This window comes from Halichoerus grypus, chromosome 5, assembly GCF_964656455.1.
Source record: "Halichoerus grypus chromosome 5, mHalGry1.hap1.1, whole genome shotgun sequence".
Lineage (NCBI taxonomy): Eukaryota > Metazoa > Chordata > Mammalia > Carnivora > Phocidae > Halichoerus > Halichoerus grypus.
In genome coordinates this window covers 117,569,299-117,594,140 of record NC_135716.1, presented here as the reverse complement: position 1 = coordinate 117,594,140, position 24,842 = coordinate 117,569,299, and the positions used below count along the sequence as shown (strand labels likewise).

At 43.6% G+C, this 24,842-nt stretch overlaps 2 protein-coding genes and 1 long non-coding RNA gene across 11 annotated transcripts in view; 1 reads left to right on the top strand and 2 right to left on the bottom strand.

Moving 5' to 3' along the window:
* Window positions 1-17,182, bottom strand: part of LOC118518149 (uncharacterized) — a 102,358-nt gene extending 85,176 nt beyond the window's left edge. For 6 of the 9 annotated variants that reach the window (XR_013448093.1, XR_013448092.1, XR_013448095.1 and 3 more), the window contains exons 1-2: window positions 15,817-16,294; window positions 13,004-13,112 (exon numbers count right to left, since the gene is read on the bottom strand). Coding sequence is in view for 2 of the 9 variants with exons in the window: in XM_078072806.1 (XP_077928932.1) it covers window positions 17,162-17,179 (18 nt within the window). In the remaining 7 variants the exon portion in view is untranslated. Of the gene's footprint in view, window positions 1-233; window positions 305-3,207; window positions 3,329-13,003; window positions 13,113-15,816; window positions 16,295-17,161 lie in introns of those variants that run through there. The other 3 variants (XM_078072806.1, XM_078072807.1, XR_013448096.1) reach the window with 2 other exon arrangements.
* Window positions 17,183-17,687: 505 nt separating this feature from the next.
* On the bottom strand, window positions 17,688-19,346 carry LOC144381910 (uncharacterized). The gene is made up of 2 exons (XR_013448098.1): window positions 18,978-19,346; window positions 17,688-18,479 (listed from the first exon to the last, which is right to left on the bottom strand). It is a non-coding gene; the product is annotated as an uncharacterized LOC144381910 (long non-coding RNA).
* Window positions 19,347-19,826: 480 nt separating this feature from the next.
* On the top strand, window positions 19,827-22,803 carry CCN1 (cellular communication network factor 1). The gene is made up of 5 exons (XM_036064706.2): window positions 19,827-20,151; window positions 20,452-20,665; window positions 21,015-21,371; window positions 21,503-21,714; window positions 21,836-22,803. The coding sequence occupies exons 1-5, from the start codon at window positions 20,089-20,091 to the stop codon at window positions 22,136-22,138; spliced, it is 1,149 nt and encodes a 382-aa protein (XP_035920599.2). The 5' UTR covers window positions 19,827-20,088; the 3' UTR covers window positions 22,139-22,803.
* The last annotated feature ends 2,039 nt before the right edge of the window (window positions 22,804-24,842 follow it).

Genomic DNA, 24,842 nt, shown 5'->3' with positions numbered 1-24,842 from the left:
TGATAAAGAGAAAAATTAAAACCAGCCAGAGGAAAAGACTGATTACCTAGAGGCGACAAAAAAATATGAATGACAGCTGACTTCTTTTCAGAAACATGGAAGCCAAAGGCCAATGGAATAAAATCTTCTAAGTGCCAAAGGGGGATGGGGAAGCAAAAAAATTTTCAAAAATTAAGGCAAAATAAAAACTGTCTTAGATAAACAAAAGCAGAGAGAACTTAACATCAGCATACCTGAGCTACAAAATTACGTTCAAGGAAGTTTCTCCAGCAAAAGGAAAATCATATCAGATGGAAATTTGGACCTATACAAAAGAAAAATGAGTATCAGAAATGATAAATATGTGAATAAATTTGAAGTGCTTTTCTTCTCATTTTAAAATTTCTTTAAAAGATAGTTGACTGAAGCAAAAAGAATTACCAGGCATGTGGAGCTTAAAACATACATAGAAGTAAAATATATAATACAATAGCACAAGGATCAGAGAGGGAAATGGAATTATACTGTTGTAAGGTTCTTACATTATGCATGAAGCCACATAATAATATTTGAAAGAAGACTGTGATAAGTTTAACAATGTATATTGCAAACCCTAGAGCAATCAATTAAAAAAAATGAATAGCACTAGAACGACTTTCACTTTAGAACTATACAGAAAAGGTTAAAAAGAGTAAGTCTTAACTTCCTTGGAGAAACAAAGAATCAATTCTGACTTTTTGGATATTGTGGATAAAAACCCTGTCAAACTACTACCCAAGGAATATCTTTAATTTACTTCTCAATAATTTTAGTTTACAAGCATTATTTTTTCTATTGCTTCTGTATCTTTCAATGGAAAATAAAACATAATGAGCATCTTAAACATTAAATCAACTGACATTTTAAAACATATATGTTCTTTGTGCAATAAAACTTGTATTATGCTATTTTGTATTGCTAAGTATTACTTTTCCTCACACAACTTTAACAAAAAGATAATGTGACTCTATTTCAGGGAATGTATCACAGTGGTTTATACATACTCTAGTGTTTGACTGCCTGGGTTCCAATCTCGGCTTTACCAATTAGTAGACATGTGACCTTGAGCATATTACTTAACATCTCTGTATTTTAGTTTCCTGTAATGTAGGGAAAATAGTGCCTATCTCATAGGGTTGTTATAAAGATCAAGTGACTTAATATATTGAAAGCACTTAGAAAAATACCAGGAAGACAGTAAGTACTGTAAGAGTGCTATCTATTATTACTCACAAAAATTAGTAAAATGTAGATAAAGAACTGAGTTTTAAAGAGATAATAAATTTAGGAGATTTGGTAAAGAAAACTACTTGAGAACTGGGAAAGCAAGTTTTAGTTCTACCCTATCATTATCTGTGTAGCCATTGACATGATGCTAAATTTATTTGGGCCTTATTCATTCACTTGTTTGGTCCTTTCTTCCTCATTTCCTGTTGTCATCTCTTGTACAAATATTTACTGAAAACCTAGTACATTATACTGTGTTAAGTAAGTACCAAGGTATTTGTTGTCTCACGGTTTTCTCGGGGAGAAAGTCACATAAACAGACAATTAAAATAGTACATTATATTAAGTATGATGATGGCGATGTCAGAATTCCCTTCCACTTCAGAAAGCCTGTGGGGACACCTGGGTGGCTCAGTTGGTTAAGCGACTGCCTTCAGCTCAGGTCATGATTCTGGAGTCCCGGGATCGAGTCCCACATTGGGCTCCCTGCTCAGCAGGGAGTCTGCTTCTCCCTCTGACCCTCTCCCCTCTTGTGTTCTCTCTCTCTCTCTCTTATTCTCTCTCTCAAATAAATAAATAAAATATTTAAAAAGAAAAAAAAAGAAAGCCTGTGGATCTGTGGACACATGGATGATTAAACATTTATTATCACCCTAAGGGAAGTCCTTTTAGAATGTAGACCTCTATGAGTTGTGTTCTAATTTTGACCATGGTTCTGTCATTGATGATATTAGCTTATGGAATTAAACTTTATTAGAGATTGGATGAGTATGTGAGTGATTCCTTCCTGGCTTTCCTTTAAAAAGAATTTGTAAATGAAACCAAGGGTCAGCCTATTTGGCAGCATTTCTTCTAATCCCTCCAAATAATGAAGATTTAATTGACTACATATTTTAATCCTCAGGCAAGAAGCTACTCTTAAAATAACATCACAGCAGCTGATTCCTACAATTTCCAGTTTGAACCCTGTTAATCCCTAATAATCCCTTTGGTTCAGGGTGAAACAGAAGACCAAAAAATATATAATGGCTTTATTTTTTTAAAAAAAACCAATATGGTTTTAAAGCAATAATTTCATTGTATTAACAAATCATAATTAAGATAAATATGGAATTGATTTAGAAACTATCATAAAATTATAGCTGATTATTCCCTCTATTTTCTGTATCAGCTGTAATGTGGTTTGTATCACTTTCATAATAAAGATCTTATTAAAAAAATAAAATAAAACTGATCTCCTTCTTAAAGGAAAAAAAAAAGAAACTATCATAAATATTTGAGGATATCTAAAGATAAACTAATAATGCAGAGTATTTTAACAGTTTCCCCAAAAGATCAGTCAGTCACCTTTGTTTTATTTAAAATATACTTTAATCAAGAAGCATAGGGTGGGGGATGGGAGAAATAAGTGATAGGGACTAAAGGTGATGAGCACTGAACAATGTATAAAATTGTTGAATCACTATATTTATACACCTGAAACTAATATAACACTGTATGTTAACTATACTGAAATAAAAATAAAAAAAACTTAATAAAACATAAAAAAATGAAGAAAGGGATGCCTGGCTCGCTCAGTTGGTAGAACATGCAACTCTTGATCTTGGGGTCATGAGTTCAAGCTCCACATTGGGCGTACAGCTTACTTTATTAAAAAAAAAAAGAAGAATACATATTTCCATTACGAGTTAAACTGTATCCCCCCCTAAAGGATATGTTAAAATTCTAACTCCTGGTACCTGTGAATGTGACCTTATTTGATGTAGGGTGTTTGTAGATTGCTATGGACTGAATGTTTGAATGTTTATGGCCCCATCCCCACAAATTCATGTTGAAGCCTAAATTGCCAATGTGGGCGATGTATGAAAATGGAGCTTCTGAGACGTAATTAAGTCATGAGTGTGGAGTCCTTATGAATGGGATCAGTGTTCTTATAAGAAGAGACATGAGAGAGAGGAATACCTTTCTGCTCTCTTTGCAGTGAGGACACAGTGAAGACAGTTATCTGCAAACCAGGAATAGTGGTCTCACCAGACACTGGGTCTCTTGGGGACCTTAATCTTAGACTTGCCAGCCTCCGGAACTGTGAGAAATAAATGTTTGTTTTTTTAAGCTACCCAGTCTATGATATTCTGTTACAGCACCCCAAACTAAGACACAGATGTAATCAAGTTAAGAAGAGATTATACTGGATTGGGGTGGATTAGGATCCACCAATGGACCAAAGGCACCACTGATCCAATGACTGGTGCCTTTATAAGAAGAGGAAATTTGGACACAGAGACATAGGCACACCAGGGAGAAGGCCATGTGAAGATGAAAGCAGAGATTGGAGTGATGCATCTACAGCCAAGGAACGCCGAGGGTTGCAGCCAACCACCAAAAGCTAAGAGAGGCAAGGAAGAGTCTTTGGAAGGAGCATGGCACTGCTGACACCTTGAGTTTGGACTTTGAGCCTCTAGAACTGTGAGAGAATATATTTCTGCTGTTTTAAGCCATCCAGTTTGTGATACTTTGTTACAGCAGCCCTAGGGAGCCAATAAAGTTTCTTCAGCAAAATTCCAGTTGCAGGACTTCTATTATCTGCTAAAATGGAGAAACAATGACCGTATTTACTTTCCCACCTGCAACAAATAAAAAAGCCAGACAAAATATAGGAAACATTTTATAGACATAGGACATCAAACAGTACAGTCTAGTGACTGCTTAGAGTGGGAAAATAAAAGAGATGAGACCTACAATTACCCCGGCTCACTGCCTGAAAAGAATATCCAGGCTGCAGCTCAGGCAGGGGGACCCTGTCAGAGTCCAGCAGTCTCCCTGAGTTGATCTGACAGAGACAGGTGTCTAGAGAAGCCAAAGTGTCTAGAGAAAATAGGGCAAAGTACTGAACAGGGAAGAGCTGCACAGAAAAGATCTGAAAAGCACAGCCTTCATGTCATCGACTAAGTACTGAATGAATGGTGTATTCAGGTAAGGAACTATCCAAGGCTGGGGAAAGAACTGTCTAAAAGGAGTGGAGGGAACAATTATTGGAACACACACAGAACTGGAAATAGTTTGTGTTTCTACCAGCCAGAGTGAAAAACTTCTTAAGACAGGGGACAGCAGTTGAAGTACTCAGAAAGGTTTAGCCTCAGTAGTGGGGACAAATTCAGCCTAGACTAAATGCTCTCTGGTCCCTAATAAAGCTTAAAAACAAGACTTGAAAGGATTCAATTGTTTCCAAGTAACCTAACTATGTTCCAGAATAAAATCTAAGAATAATTTTAGGGATATAAATATATTTAGCACCCAAGAAAATAAAATTCACAATATCTGACATCCAATCTAAAATTGCCAAGCTTTCAAATGAATAAGAAAATATGATCTATATTGAGGAGAAAAAGCATTCAGTAGAAACAGACTCAGGAATGACACATATGATAGAATTCTCAGAAAAGGACATTAAAAGAGTTATTATAACTATATTTCATATATTCAACAAGGTCAGGTCATAAAAAGATTAACTGCTGTGTAGCTACATGGAGATATTTTCAAGACCCAAATCAAGCTTCTAGAGTTGAAAATAGAATGTCTGAGATGAAAAATATAATAAATGTAAAAAAAAATACAATAAATGTGATTAACAGCAGATTATATGTCTATCATAAAAGAAAAGATAAAAGAACTTGAGACATAGCTTTAAAAATTATCCAGGATAAAACACATAGAGGAATAAAAAGACTAAAAGTAAAATAAAGAGAGTCCAGTGAGTTGGGAAAAACTTCAAGTGACCTAATATGGAGTCTCCTAAATGCAGAAAGGGAGTGTGATGTGAGACCAAAAAATATTTGAGGATAATGGCTGAAAAATTTTTACAAATTTGATGAAAATTGTAAACCCATTGATCCTAGAATCCCAAGCACAAGAAATATAAGAAAACTACACAAGGCACATCACAATCAAATTGCTTCAAACTGGTGATAAAGAGAAAATTCTTAAAAGAAGCCACAGAAATGATACATTACATAGGGAAGAATAAAGCTAAGAATGTCAGAAGACTTCTCATCAGAAACAACACAAGCCAGAGCAGTGAGACATCTTTTAATGGAAGAAAAGACTGGAAACATAGAAGTCCAATATCCAGTAAAAATAACTTTCAAATATGAAGGTAAAATACACAAATGAGTACATGAAACAACTGGTGAAAACTGAATAAGGTAAGTAGGCTAGTTAACAGTACTGTACTCACGTCAATTTCCTGGTTTTATTGTACTACAGTTATAAGATGCCACCATTAGAGAAAGGTCAGTGAAAGGTTCATGGGACTGACTCTAATACTTTTTTTTGCAACTTCCTGGAGTCTACATTATTTCAAAATAAAAAAGTTTAAAAAAGGAAAATGCGACAAATTCTGTTTTAAATACAGAAAAGCTGAGAGAATTCATCACCAGCACACCTGCACAAGAAACATTAAAAGAAGTGCTTCAGGGAGAAGTACTGTTGTACTGTCGTAAGGTACTCATATTATGTGAAACAGTATAAAATCACTTGAAGGTAGTCTGTGATAGATTTAAAATGTATACTGTAAACCCTACAGCAACCGCTGAAATTAACAAAGAGTTATAGCCCATAAGCCAATAAAAGGAGTAAAATAGAATTATTAAAAAAAATACAGTCTGAAAAAGAAAGAAAAATGTTAAAGAGGAATAAAGAATAGATGGGACAAGTAGAAAACAGCAAGATGACAGATTAATCCTAACTGCATCAATAATCACATTAAGTGTGAATGGTCTAAACACCTCAATTAAAAGATAGAGACTGTTACATTGGATAAACAAGCAAAACAAGAAACCCACTTTATTTATTTATTTATTTTAAAAAAGATTTTATTTATTTATTTTACACAGAGAGAGAGAGATAGAGAGATAGAGAGAGCACAAGCAGGGGGAGCTGTAGAAGGGAGAGGGAGAAGCAGGCTCTCTGCTGAGCAGGGAGCCAGATGTGGACTCGATCCCAGGATCCTGGAATCATGACCTGAGCCAAAGGCAGATGCTTCACCACTGAGCCACCCAGGCACCCAAGAAACCCACTTTAAGTGTAAAGACACACATAGATTAAAAGTAAGAGATGAAAAAATATAACATGCTAACACTAATCAAAAGAAAACTGCAGTTGGGAGTAGATTTCAGAGCGAAGAATATCAGTAGGGATAAAGAGAATGTATTAGAGTTCCCCAGGGAAAAAGAACCAATAGGAAATATATATACATATAAATACATACATATATATATATAATATACATTATATGAATATATATAATATAAACTAACATATACATATAGAAGTTTAGGGGCACCTGGGTGACTCAGTTGGTTAAGTGTCCAACTCTTGATTTCGGCTCAGGTCAGCATCTCAGGGTTGTGAGATCCCACCGATCGGAGCTGGGTGTGGAGCCTGCTTAAGATTTTCTCTCTCCCTCTCCCTTTGCCCCTCCCCCCTTAAAAAAAAAAGAAGTTTAGTATAAGAAATTGGCTCCTATGAGTATGGAGGCTGACAAAACCCAAGATCTCCAGCTGGCAAGCTGGAGATCCAGGAGAACTGATGGTGTAGTTCCAGTCCCAAGGCCAGCAGGCTCAAGACCCAGGAAGAAGAGATGTTTCAGTTCAAGTCCAAAGACAGGAAAAACAGATGTTCCCAGCTCAAAGGCATTCAGGTAGGAGGAATTTCTTCTTACTCAATCTTTGGTTCTATTTAGGCCTTCAGCTGATTGGATCAACACCCCCCCCCCCCAACAATGGAGAGAGCAATCTACTTCTCTCAGTCTACCAATTCAAATGTTAATCTTATCCAAAAACATCCTCACAGACACACCCAGAATAAGGTTTGACCAAATATCTGGGTACTCCATGGCTTAGTCAAGTTGACACATAAAATTAAGTATCACAGAAGGTCATTTCATAATTATAGAGGGGTTAATTTTTCAAGAGAATTTAGCAAACTTACATGTTTATGCACCTAATAACAGATGTTTAAAATATATCAAGCAAAACCTGACAGAACTAAAAGGAAAAATAGATAAATCCATAACTGCAGTTGGAGGTTTCAATACTACTCTTTCATTTACCCAAAGACTAGGTAGACAAAAATCAGTGGGAATACAGAACACTTGAACATCACTTTCACACAGCTTAGCCTAATGGACGTTTATAGAACACTCTACCCACACAGCATAGGTATTCTTTTCAAGATAGAACATATTCTGAGGCATAAAATAAGTCTCAATAAATGTAAAAGAATTCAAGTCATACACAGTTTATTTTCTGACCACAATTAAACTAAACTAGAAATAAATAACAGAATACTTGAAAACTATCCAAATCGTTCGATCCCAAATAACACACTTTTTTAAATAACTCGGAAGTGAAAAAGAAATCAAAAAGGAAAGTAGCAAGTCCTTTGAACCAAATGAAAATAAAAGCAACATATCAAAATTTGTGGGATGCAGTTGAAGCCAGGGTTAGAGAGAAATCTATAGCACTAAAAGCTTATAACAGAAAGGAAAAAAGTCTTAATCAGTGACCTCAGCCTCCACATTAAGAAACTTGACAAATAAGAGAAAACTAAAGCCAAAGTAAATAGAAGAAAGGAAACACCACCAGATGGCACACCACAAACAATGGTGGAATCAAATTAAACAATTCTCTAAAATGCCACCAATGTAATAGAATCCTGGAGTACAGTCCTCTTACTCAATATGCTCTCCCTTCTTGTCCACTCCCACTGTAGTCAACTGCCTAGGAAAAAAGCTTCAAATAACTGGGATCACCTTTAAAACTATAAAACAGCAATCTTGAGATTCATCATGCACCATTTCAGCTAAGGCCAAAAATATAATTCACATATCCCCTAGTTATCATTAGAACACCAGAAGATGTAAGTTTACCCAAAAGGCTCTAAATACCTGGATGGCTTATCAAAGGGAAGTGGAAAGGCATTTGATACAAAAATATCCAACCCTTATTAATGAGAGGTTGTCAGAGGACTCCCAAGGCTCATGTTGATACTATATCATAAGCAGAGTCAATTAAATTCAAGCAGAGAAAAACATTGCTTGTTCTTCCAAGTTTGCAGAGGAAGCAATGGAAGTTCCAAGAGCAACACTGTCCAGTGCAGTGACCCTCACCCTTAGTATGGGTCCATGTTCAGACAGGGGTCCAGAAAAGGTTATGCACACTGTACCTTTATGAAGGGATCTATTACACAGTATTTTCACACACATTATTTACGCATGCTCTCACCACTTCTAGCCTATGTGGTCCTCAAAGTCAGGGACCACATCTTTGTATCCTCAAAACCTAGCACAATGTGGGCGCCTGGGTGGCTCAGTTGGTTAAGCGACTGCCTTCGGCTCACGTCATGATCCTGGAGTCCTGGGATCGAGGCCCTCATTGGGCTCCCTGCTCAGTGGGGAGCCTGCTTCTCCCTCTGACCCTCTACCCTCTCATGCTGTTTCTCACTCTCTCTCTCTCAAATAAATGAAATCTTAAAAAAAAAAAACAACCTAGCATAGTGCCATCATTTATTAAATGTCCTTTAAAAGGCAAGCACAAACTAAAGGATTATAACCCCGTGTGATAGCCCAGAGACTTAGAAAAACAAAACAAGCCTTCAGATCCAAGTTGAAAGCAAAGAACAGAGGTTTATTATCATTTCTCTGAGTTCAATTAGATTTTAAAAACATTTAAAAAATGGATTTGTTTCAAGTCTTCAGTGAGAGTTTGGGTGGGACTGGGTTTTATCTGAACCAGTCTGCCCATCCTTTTCCCACAGTGCTTTGGAAGAAAGCAGAGAGCGATGACTCACCAGTTGGCACAATTCTTAGTTCCTATGTACTGACACCAAATTGTGTTCCAAAAGAGAGGCGTTTACAAAGGATTAAAACCTGGATGCCCGGGCCCTGGAATGTGGTTCACATTATAAGCTTTCCAACGTGGTGCTAAATTAACTGCATTTGGTTCCAGATGGTTAATGATTCATAAGTGGAGAGGTGACTTCAAGTGGAAATTGTCTCAATTCTCAGTTTATGCCACTTCAGAAGGCTTCCCCGAGTTTGCTCCCCTTCCCATCCTCACCCCTACCTCCTTCTGTGGCCCCAGCTTTTAGGGTTGCAAACCCCTGAAAATTGATGGCCCAGCTATGAAAGTAGGCCCTTTTTGGTTCCCTTTCCTGGACTGAGAGTAAAGTTCTCTACTCAAAATAGTAGAACGATGACCTAGAACGTGGTGAAAGCCCAGAGAAAAGAAAGATGAATGAAATCTAGATCAACTGTGGTAACAAGAAAATGAATCCATGGGGACGTCATAATTCACTATGATCTTCTCATTCCAACCCTCCCATCCTCACCAACCGCAACACAGGAGCATATGAATGTGCGCATGTGCGCGCGCGCCTCAGTGCCCTGGCCCACTACCCTCTTCGTATAGTCCCCTAGCTTCCTTCTGAGTTTCCACCCTCTTTGTACTTGCTCTTTTTCTGTTATCTTTTGTTGTTAGGCTGCCTTGCCTTTAGGGAGCCTGCACAGCCCTCGATTGCGGGCTCTGACTGCCCTGGCACTTCCCTTCTGTCCTTCAAACACAGAATCCCCAAATAACGCTTCCTTCGTTATTTCTCATTAAACTCCACATCCTCTGGAACTTGTCATCTGTCCCCCAGATAACAGAAATCACATCCATCTAAATCATTCTCCACAGTGCCCAGCAAGGAAGCAGGTGTAAGTGGAGATGCATGTCACCATGCCGGCTCTCTGATTATAACGATGTGGTGATGATGTGGACAAGATGGTAATGATCCCATTTGCTTCAGTCTGCACCTCCTTTTAGAAGCTAGACTCACCAGTGGCTCAAAGACATCAACATCAATGAATCTGAAAGTGCTAAGAAAAAGGGAAAGGCTAGCTCTATAAAGGTGAGGTGGTAACAATACAAGAAAGGGGAAAAAGAGGAAACACTCATAAGGGAAACTCAGAGAGTCAGGACAGTGCCGCAGAAATGCAAATGGGTATGGGCTTTGCAGTCTGACAGGACTGGGTTAGAATCCCTGTTTGGTCACATTCTAACTGCCTGGTGTTTGGCAAGTTGCTTAACTTCTCTGAATCCCCACTTTCTAAGCTTAGAAAGATGTTAAAATGTTCATCTTAGAGGATTTTCCTGAACATCCCGTGAGATCACCTTTAAGGCATTTGGCTCATGTCAGGTGTCCTATAAATGTCAGTTCCCTCCCCTCCTCTCTCAGAAAGAAGGATCCATCGCAGTAAGAATTTCCACCAGCACCCAAAGGGCTGCTTTTGTTTGTAATCAATGCATCTCTTAAGGTTCTTGCGTTCGGGTGTTCCCTAATGTCTCGCGAAGATGTGCACGTCCTCCACAACTGCCACCTTCAGGCGGAATGTGTATGCAAGTGCCTGTGCAGAGCTGCGCCTGACCCCGCCCGTCCATCAGAATTTACTAACTCAACAAGTCCTCTCATCTTTAAGGGGTGGGGCTCTAAATTAGACATCCCTTGGTTGCATTGCACCTAGAACATAGATCACTGTATTGTATTATCTGCATCAACATCTACATCTCCCCCCCCCGCCTCCCCGGCTGCGAGAGCCATGGTGGCAAAGTCTAGATACTATTTCTCTTTGGGTTGCCACCTAGCACAAAGCCTGGCACACATACCATATTGATAGGATTGACCTGAATCACCAATCTTCTGGATCTGCAATGCTTCAGTATATATTCTACACGTTATCATTCCCCAGCAGCCTTTCCCAGAGTCTCAGAAATTCAAGCATTGAACACATATTATCTCTGTCCATTAAGAATTGACTGTTTAGGTGATCAAAGGTACAAACTTCCAGTTATAAAATAAATCAGTCCTGGAGATGTCATGTACAGCATGGTGACTATAGTTAATAACACCGTGTTGTATATTTCAGAGTTGCTAAGAGAGTAGATCTTAAAAAGTTCACCTCACAAGAAAAAACATTGTAACTCTGAGTGGTGATGGATGTTAACTAAACATATTGTGGTGAACATTTCCCAATATATACAAATATTGGACCATATGTTGTACACCTGAAACTAATATAATGTTATACGTCAATGGTATCTCAGTTTTAAAAGAAAGAAAAAAAAAGTTAGAAACAACTACACACACACACACACAAAGATTGGCTGTTTAAAAACACTTTTCTTTGGAGAGCTAAAACCTACTCAAAGGAAAGGGGGTATAAGATTTAAAAGAAATGCCTGGGACTAGCCTCAAAGTGCTCTTTGCTTTTTACTTATTGTCCTAACCTTGGGCACCCCACCCCCACCCTTACATCCAAGGCTGAGAGACACTTGCGTAAGTCTCAGAGACACAGGGTGTTCAAGGTGGGTGCCTGGAGGGCTCCGTGCTTAGTAACTGTTGCAAGGGTGACCGATGGTTGTGGGAGGTGGCGGCTCTGTCTCCCTCAAGTAACAAAGTTGATGCTGATGACTAAGTTCCAGCAGAAGTATCTCTCAATCTCTGAGTTCCTCCTTTGTTCTGACACATCTCTTTTTCTCCAGAGGAAATTGGAGCAAGCTTAGGCAAGGGTCCCTGTGCGGAGGGAACCCTCTTTTATGGCTTAACTCATTCATAACCAGACTCTCGTGAAGAAACTGGGGCCCACAATTACTGAAAACCAAATGAGTCCAAGAAACATTTAGAAATATATTTAAGTAACATCCACAGTCAGTTGTTAGGGGAAGTCAAGAAGTTGAGGGGTAGTTTCTAAACTTTAATGCAGATTTCATGGAGGGCTAATCCCATGTTCTTTGTTTTTTTCTTAAAGATTTTATTTATTTGTCAGAGAGCGAGAGAGAGAGAAAGAGAGAGAGAGAGAGAGCACAAGCTGGGAGAGCGGCAGGCAGAGGAAGAAGCAGGCTCCCTACTGAGCAAGGAGCCCAATATGAGACTCCATTGAGCCCAGGACCCTGGGATCATGACCCAAGCCGAAGGCAGACACTCAACCGACTGAGCAACCCAGGAGTCCCTCCCATGTTCTTCCTTAAAAGAATAACCTTTGGAGACAGACCCTCTGCTCTCCCTCAACAGCTCTGTGCCTTTGCACCAGTTACTGACGCGAGCTAGCTAAGCCTCAGTTTTCTAATCATTTAAATGGACATAAAATGGAATACTATAACCAACAGGGGTATAAACATTAGATAAAATCACTAACTCATCTATATATACTGACTCCCTAGTCTTTGGCAGGCAAAAGCCGGGTCCCATAGATAGAACTATCCCCATGGCTCCCATATGCTGAGGCCAGGAGCCGGCTGCCAATAGTCCTCAGGCATGGTGTTTTGTACCTGGCTGGTCCCTGGGGCACTTGAGTGCATGACCCCTGACCTGGGGCCACCACATTATCTTTTATAGATGAGGAAACCAAGGCAAAATGTCACAGGGCTCACCTTTGCCTGTAGGCAAATTTGCAATTCGATGACAGGCAATGCTCTAGTGTTTTCTTAAATGGTCACTGGGACTCCAGTGCAAGCCAGAGAACTGGGCTGCATGGACTTTTTCAATTACTTCATCTATATACCATTTATCAAATGTTTTTATAACTTGAGTTCATCTAGTCCAAAGAATGCAGAATATTCTCTAGAGGATAAGGCTAGCTCATTCTATGCTAATTGTAATAAAAGTGAAGATAATGATGGGGCTTAGCTGTAGCAGTAATTGGAATTTATTAGGCACTTACTATGTCCCAAGCATCCTGCTGAGCATTAAACGTGTCTTATGTCTTATTTCACATAATCAGCCCAACAGCCGAATCCTCCTTTGTTCTTCGTCCTCAGACCAGCAAAAATCTGCAAGAATAAATTGCTTCAATTTTTCTGTAGGATCTGGGGGCTCAAGTACTGTGCCCAAATCAAATCTTTTCTAAACTCTGAATGTGGTATGGGGGGTTTTAAGTAGACAATTAAGAGACAGGTATCTCTGGAAATAAAACACAAGAGGAGGTTAATTCTTAATCGTTTGCATCTGGAGCCATTTGATAGTGACTGATAATATATATCATATTGCTCAATCACGTTTAGAAGATGGATTGCGGGTGGAGTGGGAGAGGTGCCTTCTAGTCTGTTCCAATGAAATGTTTCTGTGTTATCACCAAATAATAAGTTCTGTAAGGTGAGGGGGTTAGAAATGCCTAGCTTCCTGTGGACAAATGCCAGGTGGAGGAAATAAACAGATATAGTTCCCACTGGTTACAGACGCCCTAAAAAAAAAGTGTTTCCTATCATGCTGCCAAGACAATGCCAGCTGGTTATAACATAAATTCAGGGGGAGAAGAAAGAAGGAGACTCAATAGTGTCTGGGAGTGAGTGAAGTAGAAAATAAGGAAAAGACTCATTCTAATTTTGTTTATAAAGTATAAACTCCTACAACTAAGTTAAGTGGCAGCCCTGATTCTTAAGTAAATGAAAGTCTCGTCAACCTGACAAATTAAAACCTGGAGCCCAGGGTGCTATTAGTTTGTGAGTGGTTGGGAGTAACAGAATGCTGGAGCAGAACAGGTTCTAGAGTCATGCAGGCCAGCGATCACGACTGGCAGCCCCCAGATGTTGCCCTCTTTGATTTTCCTAGAATTAACTTAGATGGCTTTTTAACATTGTTTTAATTAATTGTCAACATTTAAAAAATTAAAGGACCTCACAGAAAAATCCAGATCGCTGATATCCTCTAAAAAACGAGAAAACAGGCAAACGCAGGACCTACATTTTCACCTATCAACCCCTCAGACCCCCATGGTTGGTCTCCACTATCACCATGGTTCCCCAGTGCCGCGGCCTAGTGTGAGCCACCATGAATCCTTGAAATGGCATTTTGTTACTTGCCTGACCCCTGTGAGCCCTTCAGTGCATGTAGCCGGAGCTGGGGCAACCCCATTATCTTATAGATGAGGAAACCAAGGCAAAACCTCACATGGCTCACAAATACCAGAGTCCCAGTGTTATGACAGGTCAGGCCATTTGCAGACCATCCTAGTTAACATCTCTTGCCAGTACCCCAAAGGAATCCTATGGTCCAGACACACTAGTTGCACCCTCGTCATGCATGGTCAAGGCTCTGTTTCCCTCTGTCCCAAATGTCTTTCCCTGTATCAGATTCTTGCTCATCCTTTCAGACTCAGAGTATTTCCACCCTCACTCCCCAGGCAGAGAAGTGTCCACACAGCACCTTGTACCCACTTCCACGACAGACGGCAGAGTCCTCCACGGGAAGGTCAATGTTAAGGCCCTCTCTCTGATGTCACTAGTGCCATGACACACCAGGAGCTCTGAATAAATCCGGGGTTCAAAGGGGATAATCAATTTGTCCTCAGATACATAGATAATTATATTCATAATGTCTAGCAGAAAAAAACAGGTTAAAAACATATTCAACCCGTAAGGCACACTCAGACTGATAAGCTATCAAGTAAGTGACCTTGAAAACTCTCTCTCTGTGACAAATGCAATTTCTACCAGCTCAAGCCTTACTCCAGACATTGAGACTCCTTGATCAGTGTGGCTGGTGAGGTATCAGAGGGTCCCCATCTGGGGACCCCAGATATCTTCCCCACCAGCCTGCCAAATTGTTTAAAAGCCCACTATATAAACTTACTTGCATTAAGGCTTTTCCTTTTAAAATGCAACACCCTTTCTCCCCTCCTCCCCAAGAGCCAGTACATTAGGCAATTCTTGGAGGTTAGCACAGGGGCAGTTAACTTATCAACTATTTTTCTATCTGATGCATTTATCCTGGAATATCTGGGTAAGCTGTGATAGAGTTAGATAAAGTAAAGTTCTCGGAGAGGGGACAGGCCTGAATGTCCGAAGAGATGGGGAATAGGCAGTATGCACAATGTTTAAGTAGGAGGCTTGTTAGAACCAAGACGCCTGTGTCCAATCCGCTACCTCCTAGCTGAGGGTCTTTTGCTTAGCCACTTACCTTCTGTGCCTCCATTTCTTCACTTAGATAGAAAATGGTGTTAACAAGAGGCTCTGCCTCAATGGGGCATTGGAGAATTCAATGAGTCAACATACAGCAGGCATTCAAAACGGTGCCTGACAGAGAGTGGTGTAAGCGTTTGCTTCTCTTACTATTAGGAGGGAATGGCAAGAAACAGCCCTGCAAAGGGCTACTCCTGCTCTATTACCTACTGGTCCCCTTTCCTAAAAGACGGGTGAAGGATACAAGGTCCAGAGACGATGAACAGCTTACCGGAGGCTGCAGGCTAGTGGACAGCAGAGCTAGGGCTTCCCATCCAGGGGTCCGCGCCCCCCGCGCCCGCCCCCCCCGCCCCCCCGCCTTGGGACTTGCTGATGAGTAAGAGAGGAAAGGGTTGTGAGAGACCCAGAGAAGCCGAGAGCGAATCTAGCCTCTCTCCCTTCTCGGGATAAAAGGACCCAGCCCTTGGGGACTTCTCCCCGGAGTCAATTCCATGTCCCTGCTCTCGGGTGGGCTCGAAGTCGGAGCAAACGCCACCCTCTGACACACACACACCCACACCCCCGCGCCTGGGCGTACCCTCTAAGTCTGGCACAACGCGGCAACTCGCTGCCCCGCTGGGAGGACGAGTCAACAGTGGGGTGGACGGGAAAAGTGACATAATCCGGCCGCGGCGCCCTCCGCGCCAGCCTCCCACGCAGCGCGGGGTGGGCCTGGGCCCTCGCAGGGGTGGGGGCTGGGGCTGGGGCCGGGGCCGGGGCCGGGGCCCGGGCTGCGGCCGGGCTGCGGCGGTCTCCCGCGCGCGCTCGGTCCCGCCCGCCCGCAGCTCCTGAGGCCCCGCGGCCCGAGGCCCAGGCGCCGGCACTCCGCGGCAGCGCGGCGGTCGCGCGGTCTCGGGGCCCGCTCCGGGGGCCGCCGCCGCCCCCCGGACCTGGATGACGGAGTCCTGAAAGACTTTCACCAAATATGGGCCGGGGCTGGAAGCGTCCTGCGGCGCGCGCTGCCGGAAACCTCGAGTCCTGCCCACCGCCGCGACTTCGGGCGCGCGGGCCCGGCGGCCGGCAGGGGGCGGCGGGCGGCAAGCGGCCCTGGAGCGCCGACCGCTCCAGCCCCCGGTCTCCCCGCCGCGGGGACCCTGCGCGCTGTCTCCGCAGGGGTCCCCAGGGCAGCCGAGGCCCTCCCCGCGCGCCGGCCACCCAGGTCCCGCCGCCAGCCCGATGACCTCTGGCTCTCCCTACCATCACTGCACAGGGTGGGGGTGGGGGCCCGGAGCGGGGTGGAGGGAAAGGATGGCGCGGGGGCGCCACCTTAAAGCTGACCTTTCGCCGTCACCATAAATTGTTCTGTTCATTAAAGTGGCTATAAAAAGTGTAGTTGTGAGACTGGGTGTGCAGGCGAGGACCTGACCAAGAGGGCACATGCCCGCGCAGACACACCGCTGTAGAGGCACTCCTACAGTCCAAGGCGGTGGTTCTCAGGGTGTGATTCCCCGGGCCAGCAGCTGCAGCATCACCTCGGGACGTGTTAGAAATGTAGCTACTAAGAAACTCTCGGGTAGGGCCCAGCAATCAGTCTCTTAATCAGCCCTCCAGGTGATTCTGAGACACGCCAAAGTTTGAGAACCACTAGTCTAGGGCTGGGAAACAGGAGTTGGCAGTTTTAGGGTGATTATTATTCTCAGTTGCCGCCAGACAGTGAACCCTTCTTTTGGTGACCTAAAATTCCCTGGCAGCAGCGGGTGAGAAATGTCCCCATCACTCAGCTCAAAGCTTGCAGCTGCCGAAGACAAGCAGCTCCTTCTCTGTGTCTTGCAGCCCAAGGAAACAACACGGGCCCATCATTCCCTCACAGGGCGCCCCTGCAGGGAGGGAGTGAGGAAAAAGAGCAAAAGAGCCATGCAGAATTAGCATCCGAAGACACTTACCCATAAACATTTGCACATTTCCCCTCTAATCTGTCAACGTGAACTGATCTGCAGCTCTCAGCGGAGGAGGTGAGAAGGCGACCGGACATCTGGGGTTTCTGGACCATCCTTAAGCTGGACGTGAGGAGCTGCAGTCCTCTCGTCTGATGCTGTCGTTTACTAGCAGGCGCACCAGGACATAGTATATGGAAAGGCTGTGCACATAGGTTCCTCCAGTCTCTCCCTCTCCCCCACCTCCTGGCCCTGTTTGCTCCAGCCGCCCCCCACCCCCAACAACATACTCCCCGCCTTAAATGGGTAGCTGATGGTAAGGTTCTCTAAGTTTCTCCTCTAGGACAAACTCATCCTCCAAGAGTCCCCAAATGAAGCCCAGAAACAAACCCACACACCCTTGTTAGAAAACTTTAATTTGATTTTTAAAGGAATCTCCGGAATGGCCTGTGTTTCAAAGCTGTGCGGCAGACTGAATCTCTTTGCGGACCTCCGTCCCCCCTCAATAAAAGAGCAAGGTATATCCACCGGCCAGTTGGACCATCCACTATAATTTTATTTTAAATCATGATAGACAGATTGCGTGAAAAACAAGGAATTCCGAAGAATTTCCTGCTCTGGGAACAGAAGTTAAGTCTATATTTAACAACATTTGAAGCTGTCAAGAATGCTTTGTGGTTGGATAACAGAGGCAGAAAAATGTTAAAAACGCAGGCTACTGCTATACCCAAATATGGAAATATTGTTACGTCTGGTGTCTGATTCACCATCTGGAAATACTTACAACCATGAAGTCAAATAGAAAAGACTCCACAACAGAAGCCAGGAACACTCCTCTCCATTCTCTCCCCACGACCTCCTCCCACCCTCTACTGCGCCTACTCACCCCCATCCCTAGTCACTTCATTAAGAGGGAAACAATAATGAAGCTTTAATGCAGGAAAAAAAAAGTGTTCCAAATAATAATGGATGGACTGTCTTGAGTACGAAGTAGGGCCCAGATTTTCCTCTTTATTTGCATAGCACCTGACAAGCCATAGTCTTGAAAAGTAAGCCCCGCACCCCAAACCCCCTCCGACAAAGCCTTAGAGATCCTCCTCCCAACTAGCAAAAGCCTCTTAGACTTATGAAAGGGCACTTTTGAATGAATGAAACTTAAATCTTTCCTGCCACAGTTCTCTTTATTGGAGGATGTTTTCACTGCAATAGCTTCTCATTGTGATTAGCAGAGTCATTCACAGAAAAGTTGGCACTGAAGGACTTCTTAAGCAAGACTGCTACATTGTGAAGACTGAGCAGCCCTACACTTTAAAAAGGACGAAGAGTTCTAGAGCACATATAAAAGAAAGATTAGCATAATTACTTGTGTATGTTTTTATTAAAATTGCACAAGAAGATAGTTTTTGAAATTTTGAGGGAAAATTTATCAATCACACTAATGATATTGATGATGTTAAAGCAAATTGCTTTGTAGGGGAGTCTTCTACTGAGTGTGTGGAAGACAGAATAGGATCTTATATTCTGCTAACAGTTTTACTGCAGAACATTATATTCTAATCTATTTCTTTGTACTTGACTAGAAAAGCATTGCAATCCATTTGAAATGGGAGGCTTCTAAGTGGTCCCAAGGAAATGTGTTAAAAACCCCACATAACTTTTAGCTTTAGATCCACTGGGCACAATAGTGCTGGAATCTGGTTTGGCATTGCAGTATACACAGGTGACGATCTCAGGACAAATCACTGCAAGGTGGTCCCCCCGGCTTTTGGCTGGCTGCTTAGTTAGCATCGCCTCCCGCCCGCGGAGGGAGGCTGGAAGGGCTTACCCAGTCTCCCGCATCCGTGAGGAAGTAGAAGTCAGCCTCCCGGAGAATTCCCTGCGTTCGTTTCCTCTCGGACTTCCAACCCAGGCAGTGGGCTGGAACTAAAGCGGGAACCTCCAAAAACAAACAAGTACGACATACCAAAAAAGGGAGGGGGGCGGAAGGGGGAAGACCTCTGCCTGGGAATCTGCCAGACAGTGGGGGAAGTTGATTTTTTTTTTCCTCTTCTCATTCATAAATGCCAGTGCGGGTATTAATTTGCAATACACTTAACTTGGCTAATAAACACCATGCCAAAGCTTTGGGACTTGATTCGAGCATGCCTCTATGAAATCCACAAATAGTCCTGGCTCACAGACGCACTCCCCCTCCCCGTTCACCTCTCAATAGATAACTTGACTCTCACCTTCTCTGTAAACAAGCAAACAGCTCGCTGCCTTCCCGGGTGAGGGCTTCCAGGGCTGCCCGGTCAACTCGGCATCACCAAACAAAACCACTTTTGTTCCTCCCTCCCAGGTCCTCCCACCCTCCCAGTGCAGGCAAAGTTCTGAACTCGCCCCCCTCGCCCCTTCCACCACTTTCACCACCAACACGCCAGAAAGAGCCCTCCCCAATAGAAGTAGTTATTTAAAGTGGAAAAAATGGGAGATTGTTTTCTTGACGGGTCCAGGACCAAAAAAAAAAAAAAAGAAAAAGAAAAAAAAAAAAGGTGCAACGGAGCCAGGGGAGGCGCTTGGCAGCAGCCCGCGCCAACCAGCATTCCTGAGATGTTTGAGAATTCTGGAACTCGCAGACAGAGCCGACGTCACTGCAACACGCGGCGCCGCGGCCGGCCCGTATAAAAGGCGGGCTCTGGGCGCTGGGGCAGACCGCGAGTGAGAGCGCCCCCGAGCAGCACCCGCGCCCTTCGCGCCTCCTCGGGAAGGACCTCAACAGAAGGACGCCTGCAGCCCGCTCGCCACCCCGGCCCTCGCCCTCCTGCCACCAGGCCCGCCGCCCCGCCCGGAGCCCGTCCCGCCTCCCGCCACCCGGAGCCCGGGACCCGACCCCGCCCGCTGCGCACCAGTGTGTCGGCGTCTTTGCTTCCGCGCTCGTCCGGACTCTGCGCGCCACAATGAGCTCCCGCACGGCCAGGACGCTCGCCTTCGCCGTCACCCTTCTCCACTTGGCCAGGCTGGTGAGTTCTTTTGCCTCCGCTTCCCCATCCGCTCTCCCAGGCCCTTCCCCTTTCCCCAGATTGCCCCCAGCAGAGAAAACTAAACTCAAAAGTCCGGGGGCGTTCTTTAGGCGCCCCCCCCCCCGGAGACGCGTCGGGGGCCTTGCTGGCAGACGCAGCCGCCCGGACTGGCCGGGTGGACAGGATCAGAGACCCCGTGCGGACAGGGTCGGAGGAACTCCTCCACCCCCCTCCCTTCCCTGGGCTCCTCTGCGAACCGCGCCGAGTCTCACGCGTGCCTTCTCTTCTCTCCCCCTCTAGGCGCTCTCCACCTGCCCCGCAGCCTGCCACTGCCCCCAGGAGGCGCCCAAGTGCGCCCCAGGAGTCGGGCTGGTCCGGGACGACTGCGGCTGCTGTAAGGTCTGCGCCAAGCAGCTCAACGAGGACTGCAGCAAAATGCAGCCCTGCGACCACACCAAGGGGCTGGAATGCAATTTCGGCGCCAGTTCCACCGCTCTGAAGGGGATCTGCAGAGGTAAGATGCTTGTGGTTTGGCCCCTTTAAAAAAATAATAGTCCTCGTAGTCCAGAAGTTTAGTAATTTTGAGACCATGTATGGTGATGCTTTGTTGTTGGTAGCTTGGCAGAAAGGCACATGATTTCAGCAGTCTGGAATGCAATTCAGTGTGTCTGGGCCCAACGAAAAGCGCATACGGAAAAGTGATTCCTGACTAACTTATTGTTCTGGTCTGGAGTCCCCGAGGAATTGTAGGGAACTTTACCATAAATTGAATTTAACAGCAGAAAATATGTATGCGTTTCAGGCCATGGTTGGGAATCTTAACTTTATCCTCTTTTCCCTTTCTCTTTTGGTGCTCTTTGCAGCTCAGTCAGAGGGCAGACCCTGTGAATATAACTCCAGAATCTACCAGAATGGGGAAAGTTTCCAGCCCAACTGTAAACATCAGTGCACATGTATCGACGGCGCTGTAGGCTGCATTCCTCTGTGTCCCCAAGAACTCTCTCTCCCCAACTTGGGCTGTTCCAACCCCCGGCTGGTCAAAGTTACCGGGCAGTGCTGTGAGGAGTGGGTCTGTGACGAGGATGGTGCCAAGGACCCCATGGACGACAGGGATGGCCTCCTGGGCAAGGGGCTGGCCTTCGATGCCTCGGAGGTGGAGTTAACCAGAAACAATGAATTAATCGCCGTTGGAAAAGGTGGCTCCCTGAAGCGGCTCCCAGGTAAGCTGAGACTGAGCCCGAAAGATGTTGTACTGAAACACATTCCTAGTTTGGAGCTTTGTAGAAATGAGTACTTGAACGTGCTGGGGTCAGTGTGCCTCTGAGAAATTTGTCCTCTTGTCTGTCTCTAGTTTTTGGAACGGAACCTCGAATCCTGTACAACCCTTCTTTACACGGCCAGAAATGTATCGTTCAAACAACTTCGTGGTCCCAGTGCTCAAAGACCTGCGGCACTGGGATCTCCACACGAGTCACCAATGACAACCTTGAATGTCGCCTGGTGAAGGAGACCCGGATTTGTGAAGTGCGGCCTTGTGGCCTGCCGATGTACGGCAGCCTGAAAGTAAGTTCGTGGGGGTGCTGGTAGCCCCCTCCCCGGCAGGCAGCTGGGCCGAGATGCGGGCCTCTCTTCCAAGAACGAGAAACCCCCGTTCCTAACTTTCCTTCTTGCTCCTCTCTTACAGAAGGGCAAGAAATGCAGCAAGACCAAGAAATCCCCCGAACCTGTCAAGTTTACTTACGCGGGGTGTTCGAGCGTGAAGAAGTACCGGCCCAAGTACTGCGGCTCGTGCGTGGACGGCCGGTGCTGCACGCCCCAGCAGACCCGCACCGTGAAGATGCGCTTCCGCTGCGAAGACGGGGAGGCGTTTTCCAAGAACGTCATGATGATCCAGTCCTGCAAGTGCAACTACAACTGCCCGCATGCCAATGAGGCGGCCTTTCCCTTCTACAGGCTGTTCAATGACATTCACAAATTTAGGGACTAATTGCTACCCAGGTTTCCGGAATTGCTACCAGGGTGACCGGAACTGGGGAGAAGAGGGCCAGAATCACGGAGCTATGGGTGGGGGCGGTGGGGGTGAGGGACTCATTGTAGAAGGGATGCACTGCTCATTCGTGAGTAGTACTAAGGTATTTTGAAACTGCCAAGGGTGCTGGTGCAGATGGACACTTAATGCAGCCACAATTGGAGAATACTTCGCTTCATAATATTGGAGCACACATTACTGCTTCATTTTGGAGCTTGTGCTGTTGATGACGTTCTGTTTTCTGTTTGTAAATTATTTGGTAAGCATATTTTTCTCTAGGCTTTTTTTCCTTTCGGTTCTACAGTTGTTTAAAAAAAAAAAAAAAGGTTAGTTGATCAGTTAAAGCCTTCATCTTTTGACAGAAGTAAATGGGAAGGGGGTTCCATCCCTTCCTGGAGGTGACACTCTGTGAGTGTCCGTGAGAGGCAGCTATCTGCACTCTAAATTGCAAACAGAAATCAGGTGTTTTAAGACTGAATGTTTTTATTTATCAAAAGTGTAGCTTTTGGGGAGGGAAGGGAAATGTAATACTGGAATAATTTGTAAATGATTTTAATTTTATATTCAGTGAAAAGAATTTATTTATGGAATTAATCATTTAATAAAGAAATATTTACCTAATACCTGCGTGTGTGGCATTCAGTATTTTTAGAGACTACCCGGAGTCATTGGGAAGAGCCTAGCTTATTGTGCATCCTTTCAGTCATTCAGACAGAACTACTTGAGTGCCGACTTTGTGCCAGGAACTGTTCTAGGAGCTTAGGATAAGAGCAGGGAACTAACCTACAAAAATAAGACAATGATTGCTTTTATCTTCAGCTGAGAAAAATCTTTGCATTTAAAGTGATCTTTTTAAAACATGTATTGAATATGAGGCATTGTAGGAAGCACAAGGAATCTGAAGCTAAATTTGTGATTTAAATAATAATGCTTTATTTTCATAAGAATTCAAAGCCAAAGGATCTCCATCACCCCATCACTGCATGGTGGGTATAGTAGAGTCATTTATCATTTTAGTCACTAGGTTATTAGGCTTGTCACCTCGGTAGAGGAGAGAAACTTCAATGAAAACAGTCCATAACCCAGGCTGCCCATATCTAAATCCATGGGCAAGATTAAGTATGGTTGGATAATGTGTTATAAAAGGTCACTTGTTTATAACTTTATATTTTCCCAATATTGCTCCTAAAGCGTAGGCGAACTACTTAAAAATCCACCCTTAGTTGGGATCAGAGAAAAAAAAATCTTGGGAGTCTCTAGGAGTCAGTTTGTTTTCACTGAATGAGCTTGAAGCAATGACTTGTGTTAATCCTAATAAGCCAGTGATTAGGTAAACATGCTGTTAAATGCAAAGGAATGCAAGGAATTTCAAGTACTTTTCCAATAGCGTGAGGACCGAGCTACCCCATCCCCCCTTTCCTTTTTATAATATACGTTATACTGATGGAGGAGGGAGCAGTTAGATAGAGTTGGCTATCCAGAAGGTCAAAGGCTAGATGCAGAGCATTCCTAAAAGAAAAGGACCTCAATCTTAGGTCTAGGAGAGGTTGAGAAGGCTGCGTCAATGTTTGTGAAAATGTCGGTAGCCTGTTTTAGAAGAATCCACCTCTTTAGAAAGCACTGACAATAAACCTTTTATAGAGGAGTTTTCCTTTCATCGACCCTCTTGGCTCTTGTTCAAATCCATAGTGAAATATTTCAGTCTGCACTTGGTTAAGAGAGTACTTGAATTTTTAGGCATCGAGAAAGTGCTTTGAAAGAGGAGGAGGGGGACAGCTCGTGGTGATTTTTCAAAACAGTTTAATATCGATGCTTTAATGAGGACCTACGGAAATGCACTGCCCAAGCATCTATGTTAAAACCTTACTGAAATGCATAAAGGTTAATAGAAATGTGATGGTAAAAATCTATGGGCAAAGGCTCTTCTGATTTTGGCAATGTCTTGCCTGAAATATGACAACTTGTACCTACTGAGTTGTCAGTTTTTCTTGCCTGAGGCATTCAAATTTTAAGGTATTTGGGAACTGAAACACCACCTAGTGCAGTCTTGGATGCAGTTAAACTTAGTGCAATATTAACATGTGAAACAATAAAAGTGTGAGGTTTTTGTTGTGCAGTCTCGTTGAACAGACATCTAAATTCACAGGAAAGATTTTCACATTCCCAGGCAGCAATCCTGAGGTCTTTTCCTCCGACAATGAAGCCTAGCAAATTGCTTCTTACATAGAGATCAAAGAGTAGTATGTTATAGATCCTTTAAGTGTGTAGGGAGGTAATATGTATACAAAGAAGCTCAAATGCGAAATAAAACCAGACATGGGAAAATACTGGATCTTTGGGTCATTAATCGTATTGTAGTAAATATAGTAAGAGTGATGCATAAATGCTGATTCCATTTAAATAAGAGTGCTCAATTAATAAAGATGAATAGATGCAAGTTATGTCCATTTTATTTAACTATAAAAAGTGAATAAATTCAAAGTAGTTGAGAATAAAATTATACAAAATAGAACATATAACTTTTATCTAGGCCTGGCATGGAGCTCTGCCTACTTCAAGTACTGAGAAAACAAAATCAAACACCATGCACCTGCATATATGAAACAGAAGTTACATTTAATACAAGCACTCATAATATAGATGTACCTCTCCACGCACAGCA

Excerpts from the sequence above, each read along its gene's own strand:
- CCN1 (XM_036064706.2), top strand. The coding sequence starts at position 20,089 with ATGAGCTCCCGCACGGCCAGGACGCTCGCCTTCGCCGTCACCCTTCTC. Across the intron at positions 20,152-20,451 it reads TTCTCCACTTGGCCAGGCTG|GCGCTCTCCACCTGCCCCGC; the intron begins GTGAGTTCTTTT and ends CTCCCCCTCTAG. Across the intron at positions 20,666-21,014 it reads TCTGAAGGGGATCTGCAGAG|CTCAGTCAGAGGGCAGACCC; the intron begins GTAAGATGCTTG and ends TGCTCTTTGCAG.